Source organism: Rhinolophus ferrumequinum, chromosome 22, assembly GCF_004115265.2.
Source record: "Rhinolophus ferrumequinum isolate MPI-CBG mRhiFer1 chromosome 22, mRhiFer1_v1.p, whole genome shotgun sequence".
In the NCBI taxonomy this organism is placed as follows: Eukaryota; Metazoa; Chordata; class Mammalia; order Chiroptera; family Rhinolophidae; genus Rhinolophus; species Rhinolophus ferrumequinum.
The window spans coordinates 6,186,263-6,198,489 of record NC_046305.1 but is presented as its reverse complement, the minus strand read 5'-3'; the positions used below and the strand labels follow the sequence as shown (position 1 = coordinate 6,198,489).

At 41.5% G+C, this 12,227-nt stretch overlaps 1 protein-coding gene across 1 annotated transcript in view; it reads left to right on the top strand.

Annotated features, from left to right (window-relative positions):
- Window positions 1-41: 41 nt before the first annotated feature.
- The window catches only part of NME7 (NME/NM23 family member 7), a 115,527-nt gene continuing 103,341 nt past the window's right edge, over window positions 42-12,227 (top strand). Inside the window, exon 1 of the mRNA XM_033093498.1 lies at window positions 42-199. Within this exon, the coding sequence (XP_032949389.1) occupies window positions 197-199 (3 nt within the window). The 5' untranslated portion in view covers window positions 42-196. The remainder of the gene's footprint in view (window positions 200-12,227) is intronic.

Here is a 12,227-nt window from a genome sequence, read left to right as displayed (position 1 = left end):
CAGGGGGCGTGTCCGTCGGCTGGGTGGGCGGAGCTTTGATCACTCCCAGCCATTAGGGACGAGGGAGCGGAGCCGCGGCTCCCGGCGTCCAGAAGTGGGAGGGTCTCTGTTGCCAGAGTAACCGGGCGTCGGTGTTGGTGCTGGTGTCTTTCTCCTTAAGGCGTTACCTGGTTCCTTGTGCTGAACTCCTGAGACTATGGTGAGTGCCAGGCGAGATCAGAAGCACGGCTTCGGGGTCCTGGTTTCGCAGCGTCCCCGGCCCAGGTCCCGGGGCGTCGGGGCACTCAGGGCGTCCCCATCCCTTCCACCTTCGCCCCATTGTCTCTCCCTTTCCTGGCTGGGGCTGTCCCTGCAGGATCCTCGCTGTCCCTCTGCCTCGCAGCACGCTGAGGTCCACGTTGGTCCTGCTGAGCCCCTGGAGTGATGGAACGGAAAGTGGAGGGGTAAGACACTGAGTCTGAATAGGCTGCGGTGCAACACTATATCGAACACACTTTTTAAACGTTGGCATTTTCATCATTGCATGTTTCAGGCTCTCCGCTTCGTGTCTGAGTATGTGGTGGTGTGGACGGGACTGTTTCAGCACCGCTGCGAGTCTCCCTGGATCCGGCAGTCTGCCCTGAGTGGCAGAGCCCTGTCCCGCACGCCGTCTAAGGGCCACGTTGCAGCAACCGCTGTGTTTAGCATCAGCTCTCTTCTAGCCAGTTGGTTACCTTCTGTCTAGGTCCGTGCTCTCTAACAGCAAGGCCCCTTTAGATCTCTTGGAGAGCTTCTGGAAACTCCACTTGCTTGAGCCTCCCCCCCAGAACCTCTGAGTTCATAGGACCAGGGCTCGGTATTTGCATTTTTAAAGAGCCAGTAGGTGATTCTAATGCACTCACCTGATGGAGAACACCAGGGTTCTAGTTAATTCACGTGACTACCAAATCTTTTAAAAACTTGTATGGGTATAGCTATGAATTTAGCAACCGAGCCCCACCCCCACCCCTTCTTTCTCTGTTACTTCTCAGGAATCCGTTTTGTTACCCCAGTCTGCCCCCGCCCTTTTCAAAGCTTCACTTTACAAACCGTCCCCTGCCTCTGCTCTTTCCTCCATTCTCAGCAGATGACAGAGTCTAACAGTTTCTTCAACCTGGTGCCCCTAACCTACACATTGCTCTATACTTTTATCCATCCTTCAGTCTTGTGTTTCTAGTTTAGAGAAAGAGGTGTTGAAGGATAACGCATCCATCTTTTCCCTAGCTCTCATTCTTTACCATTGAATACAAGACTTTTTGCTTCTGGTTATCATTTTTCTTTCCTGTCATTTTAGCCTTTTCCTTTCCACTTCCTTCTCCTCGGGGTTCAAATCATACCTCTTAAGAAAATGAAATAAAAACACCCCGCCCCATCCTGTGTTTATCCACTTCTTTTGCCCAATCCTCCCATCTATCGGTCAGTAAACTGCTTGAGTGCGTGGTGTTTTTACCTGCTCTACCTCCTGCCCCTTCACTTTCATTCTCCATACCTTGGTGTTTGATTTCCTCTCTAGTGGCTTCAGTGAAGTTGCTCTTGCTTAAGTTTCTACTGGCCTTTAAGTGCCAAATCCAATCATTGTCAAAATGTATGTTATTTAGGCTCTGTAACAACTGAAATTCGTGGTCATTCAGGCACTTTTTTTCACTGGCTTTGCTTGCTATTTAAATGCCGCTCTCAGAGACTCACTCCTTGATTAATTTCACTTAGTCTATACATTTTTCCTTCGGTGACTTCATCCCCACACACGAGTTCTTGTAATGCCTAAGCTTTCATTCCCAGATTTCAGTTTTCATGTCAGACCTGCTAAGGCCTAACTGAGTTGCTTCCTGGACATCTCTACCTGGCTATCCTAAAGGCCCCTCAAACTCGGTATGACCAAAACTGAACTTGCTATCTTTCCACCTGGTTTCTCTTGTTTCACCAAGTTAGTTAATGATGCCACATTATTATAACCTAAATGAGACACCAGAGTTATCCTGCATTCCTTCTTCTCCTACGTCTCCCATATCTAGTTGGTCAGTAGCTCTTGTTGTAGTTTAAGATCTCCTCAGTTGAAATTATTTGTGTATGTCACCCTTACTAAACTGCATTGTTAGAGGAATGGATCCTTATTTTTTTCACTGTTATTGCTTAGACCATATTAGGCATTCAGATATTTGCTGAATGAACTAAAAAAAGAAAGAAAGAAAAAGAGGAAGAAAGAAAGTAGTAAGTGCTCTGAGAGGGTACAGAGTACTTGGGGGGGAGGGATATTAGAGCACGGTGTCTTCACTTTTCAGAGTCAGAAAAGCCATCCTGAAGCAAATGGAATAGCATTTCAATAGGTAGGATTCAGTGAGCTGTACAATGGCATAGGGAGGTAGAAAGGGACCTTTACAGAATACTGTTTGTATGTGTGTGTGTGTGCCTGCCTTTCATTTTGTCATTCAGACTTTCCAACAACCCAAACACAGCAGTGAAGTCTTCCCCCACCCTCTGCCTTGGCTGGAGGGGTGTGTGTGTGTGTTTCTCCTTCCACCTGGGTGGTCCCTGGAGCGACCTCTGAGGAAGTGACTCTTGCCTTGAGGCTGGAATGAAGTGCAAAGATCTAAGGACAGATTCCAGCACTAACAACGAGATCAAAGGCCCTGAGACAGCAAAGAGCTTGGTATATTTCAAGAACTACCTTTGGTTTAATACAAAAAGGAAGAAAAGGAATTAGATGGTGGCAGCAGTGGGGGAAGTAGGGTGGAGAACAGCATGAGATGTAGTTAGAGAGGTAGGCAGAGGCCAGACCACGTGTGTGTATGACAGCAGTGTTTCTCAAATTGTAGATTGTAAACCATTACTCTGTCCTGAAAACCACTGTGGTATGTAGCCAGCACTGAAACGGAAGACAGCATAAAATAGATGCCATGCTCATTGCAGCTAGTAAGGGTAACTTTCATGAAACTTGTTTTAAGTTGTATGTGTATTGTGTGTACTGGGTTCTGATGGAAAATGTATTTCTTACTGTGAGTCATGACCCACAAAGTTCAACATGTAGTATATTTTGAACAATACGTAAAGACTTTAAAAGGCAAAATAGTTGAATTCTCGAGGCATGCAGATTTCTTATTCCACCTTTGACTGAGTGACAGTCTTATGGCATGGCACGAAAAGCTCTGAAATTAATGAAAAGCTAAAATTGACTAGAGAAGAATTTTCAAATTTCTTTCTGCATCCAGATCTCTTTTCAAATGTCAATTGCTGTCAATCCTTTATGAGAAAGAATAGGCCTTTGAAAGAAGAGCGAGAGACGCTGTTCTGTGTTCAGTCTAGCCCCGGGCATGTGTGTTGTGTCAGCGACTGCTGCTCTCATTACAAGCAGCAGAGGATGGAGGGCCCTTTCTCAGCTGGCTGCCTTCCTGACCACTGCCGTTGAATGATCAGGTCACTTTCCGGCTGCACCTGGTTTGTTCCAGTTGTAGCTTTTAGCACCAGAGTTAGGTTCTACCTACAAATTCTAGAACCACCTTTATCTTAAGCAGAGATGGGCAACTGTAGTTTAGTGTGTCTCCCATACATACATGGTGGTCAAGATAAAGAATATACTAGTCATCAATTTATTTACTTTTATACGTAAAGAGAATAGAGGAGATAATTCCAAGGCTCTTGTGACTCGTCCAGAGATATGAATGTTATCTATCTTCCAAAACAGCATTGATTTGAATACTGTGAACCGGGGTGAACTGCTAGTCTAATGAAGGTTTTTAACGATTATCAATAATTTTCCACAAGATTTAGACTAAACAAATGTCTCAAAGTTGTTGTTGTTCTAAAAGAGCCTTCGAAGAGAGTTTCATGATTGCTAAGTAAAGGATTTTATTCCTGAAAGGTTTTACAGTTTCTGACTTTATAGAGTTCTTCTAAATAGGTTTCCTGTTTTTGTCTTTGGTGCATGATTCTTATCCATCCAGAATTCCTTTTGTTACCGTGTTTTCCCAAAAATAAGACCTAGCCGGACCATCAGCTCTAATGTGTCTTTTGGAGCAAAAATTAATATAAGACCCAGGCTTATTTTGCTATAATATAAGACCGGGTCTTATATAATATGATATAATGTCATGTAATGTAAGATAATATAATACTGGCTCTTATATTATTTTTGCTCCAAAAGACGCATTGAAGCTGATGGTCCGGCTAGGTCTTATTTTCAAGGAAACATTGTACTTGAATTTAGAGGTACTGCAATTCTAAAGCCTCAGGCAGGATTTCATTGGCTGCCACTGAATCAGAAAGTATAGAGCCTAAATTACAAAGCTGAATGAATGAATGAATGAATGAATTTACATATATTTTATTACAAATGTACTCTGTTATCTTTTTTTGCAGGAACCATAGTATTTGCAAAACTTAATAGGAACTGGTTAATATAATGCCCTAATTTTCTTCATAGGTGGCCCTTTATCTTTTTTCTGTTCTTGTTTGCCTGTCTATGCTCCATCCTTTGTGTGTGGTTTTTTTTTTTTTGCCCAGCTTTTGAAATATAATTGACATATAACATTGTGTAATTTTAAGATGTACAATGTGTTGATTTGACACACTTATATGTTAAAAATTATTACACTATAGCATTAGTGACCTCCATCATGTCACAGAATTACCATTTCTTTTTTGTGGTAAGAACATTTGAGATCTACTGTCTTAAGACAGATCGATGGTTGCCAGAGGCGGAGTGGTGGGGTGGGCGAGGAGGAAGTGTGTGAAAAGGGTGAAGGTGGTCAAAAGGTATAAACTTCCAGTTGTAAACTAAATGAGATGTAAGGGACAGCATGGTGATTATAGTTAATAATACTGTGTTGCATATTTGAAAGTCACTGAGTAGATCTTACCAGCTCTCATTACAAGAAAAAAAATTATTTTTAACTGTGCGTTGATGGATGTTAACTAGACTTATTGTGGTGATCATTTTGCAATATATACAAATATTGAATCATTATGTAGTATGCATGAAACTAATATAATGTTATATATCAATTATAGCTCCAAAAAAAGAAAAAAACCCAAAGAAATGAACAAAAAGAAATTATCTTAGGGGGATCCAGGATTTTGGGGGGAAAAAATTACTATAAATTCATTTTAAAATACCCCTAAGGACACTCTCACTATTTCTGAAAATAGTGTAAATGATAAATCTTATTGTTCATAAGGGGTAGGAACCTAGGACCAGGCGGACCAGGTTGGAGAAGGCTCAAGCCTGTAACCCAAACACAGTGTTTGTAAGGGAAGAAAATGAGAGAGAACCCAAATGTCTATCAATAGGGAGATGGCTAAGTAAACTCTGTGGCCATACTGGTAATATTATGTAGCATCTAAAGAGATTGTCATAGGTCTGCATGTTCCGACTGATATAGATAAGACCTTTTTAGTGAGGTTAGTTGCAGAATATTTGTAATTTACAATTTGTGTAAGAAATCATTGTCAAGACCCTGTTAAGGAGCTTTTTCCTTGGGTTTTCTTCTGGGAGTTTTAAAGTTTCAGGAATATGTGGTTTAAGTCTTTAATCCATTTGAGTTAATTTTTGTGAGTGGTATAAGACTGAAGTCTAATTGCATGGCCCATCCTTTCTTTCTTATTTATTAATTATTCATGTATTCAAACACGTGTTTGTGGAGTGTTTTCTGTATGTCTGGCACTGGCTTGGTGTTGATTCATAAAATAGCCCAAAGTGACTCCTACCCCATGGACCTTGAGGAAAACAAATATTTGAAGAAAAAAAAAGTGCAACTATAATTTGGGTTACCAAAGAAAAATGGCAAGGGGAGGTAGAAGTGTGCAATCAAAGTGAATGAGCTGACCTAGCCTGGGGTGGTCAGGGAAAGCCTAGGTGATGTAGCTTTTTAATTCCTGTTTTCCTTAGTTGGTGAGACATACGATATATGTAAACAAACAAACGAATGAGGTCACTTCGTGTGGGGCTAAGCATTATGGGGAAAATTAAGCAATGTGACGGTGGCTGGCAGCAGCCCCCAGTCAGCTTATGTGGGGCAACCAGGGAAGGTCCTCATGAGGAGGTGATTTTACAGCTGAGATCTCAAACAGGAGCTGGCCAGGTAGAGACCTAGGAGAAGAGCATGCCAGGCAGAGCCTTGTTAGAGGAAGAGGAGGAAGCCAGTGTGGCTGGGGCCTGGAGAAGGAGGAAGAGCAGGAGGAGACAAGAGCTGAGAGGCAGGCAGCAGCCAGGGAGTCCTGAGGCTTTTGGGACAGGACGGATGGGGTTTCCTTCTCAATGCGGTGGGGTAACGCGTCTCATATAGTTTTCCTGTCCCATCAAACTATCTTATTTTCCTTGGGTCTGCCTTATGTAACCTTATAGCCATATTACTTTGGTCTTTCAGTGCCTATTTTCATTCTGTCAGTGGCATTTATGACCTTGTAAACTTTGGAAGATATTTTTCTGTTCCGCTTTTATCTTGAAAGATCAGCGACTCTTAATTTCTCCCTTTATATGGTTGTCTTTTCACAATTTAATTGCCCTTCTCTGGACCTTTGTTTTCCATAATATCTTCTGTGAGGTGTGGCCAGCAGAGGTGCACCCTCCAGGTAGGCATGTGTCACCGTTTCCACGCGGATAGCACATGTTCTGCTCTGATTTTCCTGGCCCCTTTCCTGACGGTGCCGTCGCGTAAGACGGAGTATCTTGTTCTCCAGGGAGGTCTCCATTTCCTATGAATCTTCTATTCATTTTCCTGCAAAAGCTGCCTGAACTACTTCACTTTCAGAAGCTGTTGATATTTTAGGACCTTTCTGTTAATTAGGACTGAACAATTGTAGCTCTGAAAACGAACGGCTCAGTTCACGTTTGTTTTCTGATACCAGGCCCTTTGCCTAATTAGGTGGCTCACTGTTCTCTTTCCTGAGTCCTCTGACGGGCTGTGCCGCCTTCTTCTTGCTCCCGTTTTTGAACACTTATTTCCATTTGCGTTCATCATGGCTCTAGGGTTCTCTGATATTTGTAAATTGAAATTTCATCCTCTGTTTTCCATAGTTCTGATACAAGCTGAAAAATATATATATATCACATTTTATATATAACATGTAATATATAATTATGTTATATAATACCGTGTAATAAATAATGTATAAAACAATACAGCATGTATATATTTACATATATCAAATATTTAACTTATTCTGTTGTAGACGTATAGCCATTTTTGGAGATTTTAAAATACAGAAGTGAAAAAATAAATGAGTCTGTAATATCACTGAGTACATGCAATCTATTAAAATTTTCATATACTATCCCAGTCACACGTGTGTGTATAAATATATGTAAATGTGTATAACTTTTAAAGTGTGATTCTGTTGTATACATTATTTACAAATCTGTTTTTTCACTTAATATATCTTATATGTTTTTGCGGATCAATTTTAAGTCCTACATTGTGTCCTTTCATTTGCTCTGATTTAACCAATCCATTTATTAATTTCGTCTTCTAACACCATAATTAACATTTTTGCAGACACATTTTTACAACATCTGTAATGATTTCCTTTGAGTACATTGGAAATGGAATAACTGGATGAGAGGCCATGTGCGTTTTTAGGGCTTTTTGATACGCGTTGCCAGATCACCTCCAGAAAAGTCTCACCAGTTTGTAGTCTGCTAGCAGTGTGCCATCGTGCCTATTTCTCTAAGTTCTAATGTGCAGTTTTTATGTATTTCATACATACATCAAACAATGGATTTGGACTTGTAATAAACATTTCACCTTCCATGCCTAGTATATTGAGAAAGATTATAAATTACTATGTTCTGTAGATGAAAAGCTTATTAAAGAAAGAATATTTTTAATACTTAATCTAAAACATTTCTCCATAATTATTATTTCACATCTTTTATACACTGTTAAAATTCAGAAGGTATTGCCTATGTATAGTGAAGAAGACAGAGGTAACTGTTCCTAAACTATTGTTCACGGACAGATTTTCTCGTCCGCTCTCACCTACCTGTTTTGAAGCAGTAGCCTGTTGTACTACAATGGAACCGGTGTAAAGTGAGAAATCCTAAATCTTCAGTCCTATTCCATTCTTGGCTTTAGCAGTTGTGTAGTGTGCGATGTGTAATCTTTCTGGGCAGTTGTTTTCTCATTCATAAAATCAGAATGACAATTTCTGTTCAGAAGACCTTAAAGCATTTTTGTGAGGTTCATATGAGATAATGCACATGAAAGAAATTTATAAACTGCAATGTGCTACACATATGCGATGTTTCATTTTCATACTAACCAGAATGCTGCCTAATGAGAAGGTAGTTGGGGAGCGATGGAAGGAGATTAAAATCTAAAACGAGTTTCAGAAATAGATATTTGAGGTTACTGGTGTTATTGTCCAACTTTGTGGATATTTAAAAATTTGCTTTTATATATTAAGTTCCTTCTTTCTCAATTCCCATTACAGTCCTTTTTCCTAGTGCAAGCAGTAAAGGTCAGGCAAAAGGGAGAGAAGGAGGGGAGATGGCAGGAATAGTGCTTGCGACCAGTTTCAAAAACTCTCATATGCTTTTGGGGGAGGGAACAGCCGAGCATGTCTGATATGTGTTTAGTGAGTATCACATCTGAGATCCATGAATTTTACTCAGCTTAAATGGATTAGCTGGGAATGTTTCCTTTTATTACTGGTAGTCTTGAAATTTTATTATTCAATAATTTGATTACTGTGAACCCATTCTAGCCTGCTTCTTGCTACATAGGCTCAGAGATAAGGCTCTGAGAAGACAGAAAATCCCTCCATCTAGTGGCAGTACAGGTCTATCATTTATGTTAAATCCTCTTGGTCTTTAGGATGTTTAAATTTTATGTATGTGCCCAAATCTCTGAAAGGTACATGTTTGTATATCTTAGGTATCTGAACATTTTTCGTTATTAAACAATTTCAAATTTTATATCCAAAGAGATATAAATATAATAATTTTATAATAATTATATAAATATAAACATTTTATATCCTATAATAATATTATCACTTTCCCCTCTGCATTTCCATTAAAAACGAGTAATGACCTTAAGATTTTATCTTGTCTCCCAGTAGGCACAGAGGTCGACACACAGAGACGTGCACAGAGTACGCGTCTCTAGAATATTTTTAGAACCCAAACTGAAGTGCTGCGTGTTACGTGTTACGTAGACATAGGCTGAGCCTCTTGAACTCATCCTTCTACCCTACTAGTGGGTTCTTGCTACGTGCCATATTTCTGAGATCGACGAAAAGATGAGCTACCTCTCTTACGGAGCTCACAATCTGAGGGGAAGAGAGAAACATGGTAAACTGTATACTAACTTGGAGAAATTCAATGTCCCCATTTGTAAAATGAACGTAATACTAGCTCCCTCACGGGGATATTGTTATGATTAAGTGAGAGAAAGTGCTTAGCCTAATGCTTTATACATTGTAATACAACTGTATTGTATACATTGTATACATTGTAATACATTTACAATCTTAGCGGTTATTATTGTTACTATTGCTATTGCTACTGACAGGTGTTAAGATAGAGCCCTACCCGTAGGGAATATAGGAATAGAGAGGAGAGACTAATCACTATATAGTCGTGTTAAATAAAAACAAGATTAGTTAACTTTACAGCTTTTCCTGTATTATTTTTCATTCATTAAGTTTCAGAGACCTGAATGAAGTGACGCTTTAACTTATGAATATATATAAATCCAAAATTAAACGTATGCATACTAATGTCAACATGGGTTCCTTAAACTTTCCAGAAGACTTTTGAAAACAGGGTAGGAAATGAAACTATGTTATGTGTTTTATTGTTCAAGATACAGCCTAGGGCTCTGTACAACTCCCTGCTTAACAAATGGTCCCCTCCCCTTCTCGTAAACAGTTTTGCTTATTGACCCAGCTGTCCCTTTTGATGGGCTGTGAATAGGCCCAAGACACACATTTGGTGACTGTTTGGCAGTACAGGAGGTGTTCTTATTAGTAGAATTTTTAAGCGAATTCTTTTTGGTTTAATCTTTTGAGATACAGCTCTTTAGACGTTTACATCTTTCCCCCCAAGATTTACGTGCACTTCAGCCACCCTTTTCCATTTGCCTGAAATGTTCCTTCACTTCTTCCCTTGCTAAATGACATCTCATCAGAGAGGACCTCTTTTTGCACCCTATCTAAGTAGCACCTCCAATTACTCTTGTTCCTTTTACCCTTCTTCACCTTCTTCTTTTTTCATTTTAACACCTGACAAAAGCATCACACAGCTGCAATTTTAATAACGATAGTGGCTGATATTTACATGTTTTCCGTTTTTTTAATGAATTTAAGTTCTTAACTAATTCAGGTGTCATGCATGCATGGAGAAAGGAGGTCAGTATCAGTAGACAGCAGGGAGTCTCAGACCTTCAGGCAAAAAGAGTGGTGCTCTGAAAAGGTAGTTGGAAAGAAGGGAAGTTAACTTTCCCCTGAATTTCCCCGAGTCACTTGGTAGAGACCAGGTGTGGAGAACTGTTTCTGATCAAGGGCTGTTTACGACCAGAGAAAATCTAGAATTCTAAGTCTAAATCAATAGACTCTTTATTCTGAGACAGAACTCTAGATACATTCATTCATTCAACAGTTATTTTTAAGTCCCTATTCTGTGCAGGGCACTGTTCTAGACACTCAGATATAATGACGAATGACAAAATCCAGCTCATACGGAGCTGACATTTCTGGGGGTAGGGAGTCACACACTAAACAAATACACATATAATGTTAGGAATTGGTAAGTGTTAGGTAAAAATTAAACAGGTTATGGGAGAAGGGAGTGAAGAAAGTAGAAGGGGAGGGTGGGGGGTGGCATTTAGTTGGATGGTCGAGGAAGCCTGTCCAGATCGGTGACATTGGAGCAGAGACCTGAATGAAGTGACGCTGTCCAGAGGCCTGGCCCTCCCAGCGTAGAGTGGCCCAGGCCCGGGGAATGTCAAAGGCAAACATTCTCCAGTGGGCGCCTGCTCACTTGGTCCAGGCACCAGCAAGAAGGCCAGGGTGCCTGCAGCAGACAGGGTGAGGGGGCCGCCGGGCCAGGTCACGTGGGCCCTATGTGGCTCAAAGTCAGAGAGTCCTAGAAGTAGGAGAGACCTCGGGTTTTGGTCAGACCAGTGTTTTGGGAACTGAGGTTGTGATCACAGGTGGATTGTGAACTCTCAAATTGTGGACGGCAACCAGGCTGTAGAAAACAGGATGACATATTGGTACATTGCTCCTACGGAGGATAAGAATTGTTTCGTGGGAGTTTTTCTCAGTTGTGGGCTTGTGTGTGTGTGTGTGTGTGTGTGTGTGTGTGTGTGTGTGTGTTGGCTCTAATGGAAATTGCAGTTCTTACTATAGGTTCTGGTAAAGACAAAAAAAATGTTTGTGAGCCACTGATCTAGTCTTATCCCTGAATTTGGTAGATGAGGAAACTAACTGGGCAATGCTCAAAGGCCCGTGGCTTTCTCCTCCGCGTGGTGCTCTCACCCCACACCGGGCTGGCTTCCATGGGGACGCCCGCATGTGTGATGGACTCCAGCTGAACTCCTCCTCATTTCTAAACAAAGGGAAGGAAGTAAAAACTTGGTTTAGCCAAGGCCATCTCAAGCAGAACCCATCTCAGTTCTGCTGTATGGCCTCTTTACGCTGTGTCTTATTCCCTTTACTTTCTCTATTTTCTTCAATATCCTCTTATTTCTCAAGGAAAGAAAACTATCTGAAGTGAAGAGAGAGGGAGGGAAAGAAAGCCAGGACCGAGAGAGAGGGACAGACATCCAAAATCCAGGAGGGAAAGGAGAGGAACCTTTCCTCCCAGCGCCAAGGGAGAGGGCAGTAGGGACCCCTGTCTTGTGCCCTGCCTGCCCCTCCTGCTGTCCCCACGGTCCCCTCTGTCCCCTCCAAAGGCCCTAGCCCCCAGGGAGGGCAGAGCTGGTGGAGCACAGAGTCCACCGACTTTCAAAGACACGCCGTGGGCATTTAGTCGTAGGTCCTCCCGGTGAGGCCTCGGCCGGGTGCTGGGCACCGTGAGCTGGAGGGCGGCCCGATTTCTTGGGCTCCTTTGCATCCTGGGCCTGACCTGGCAAGGTCCCCAGTACGGGGCTTGCTTAAAAGACTCCAAATTAATACATAGCTGTCAGGAGACTGTTCCTGTGTGTCCCAGCGAAATCCTGACTTACACAAACAATGCATCTGTAATCCTAAAGACAGGATTAGGCTCGAAA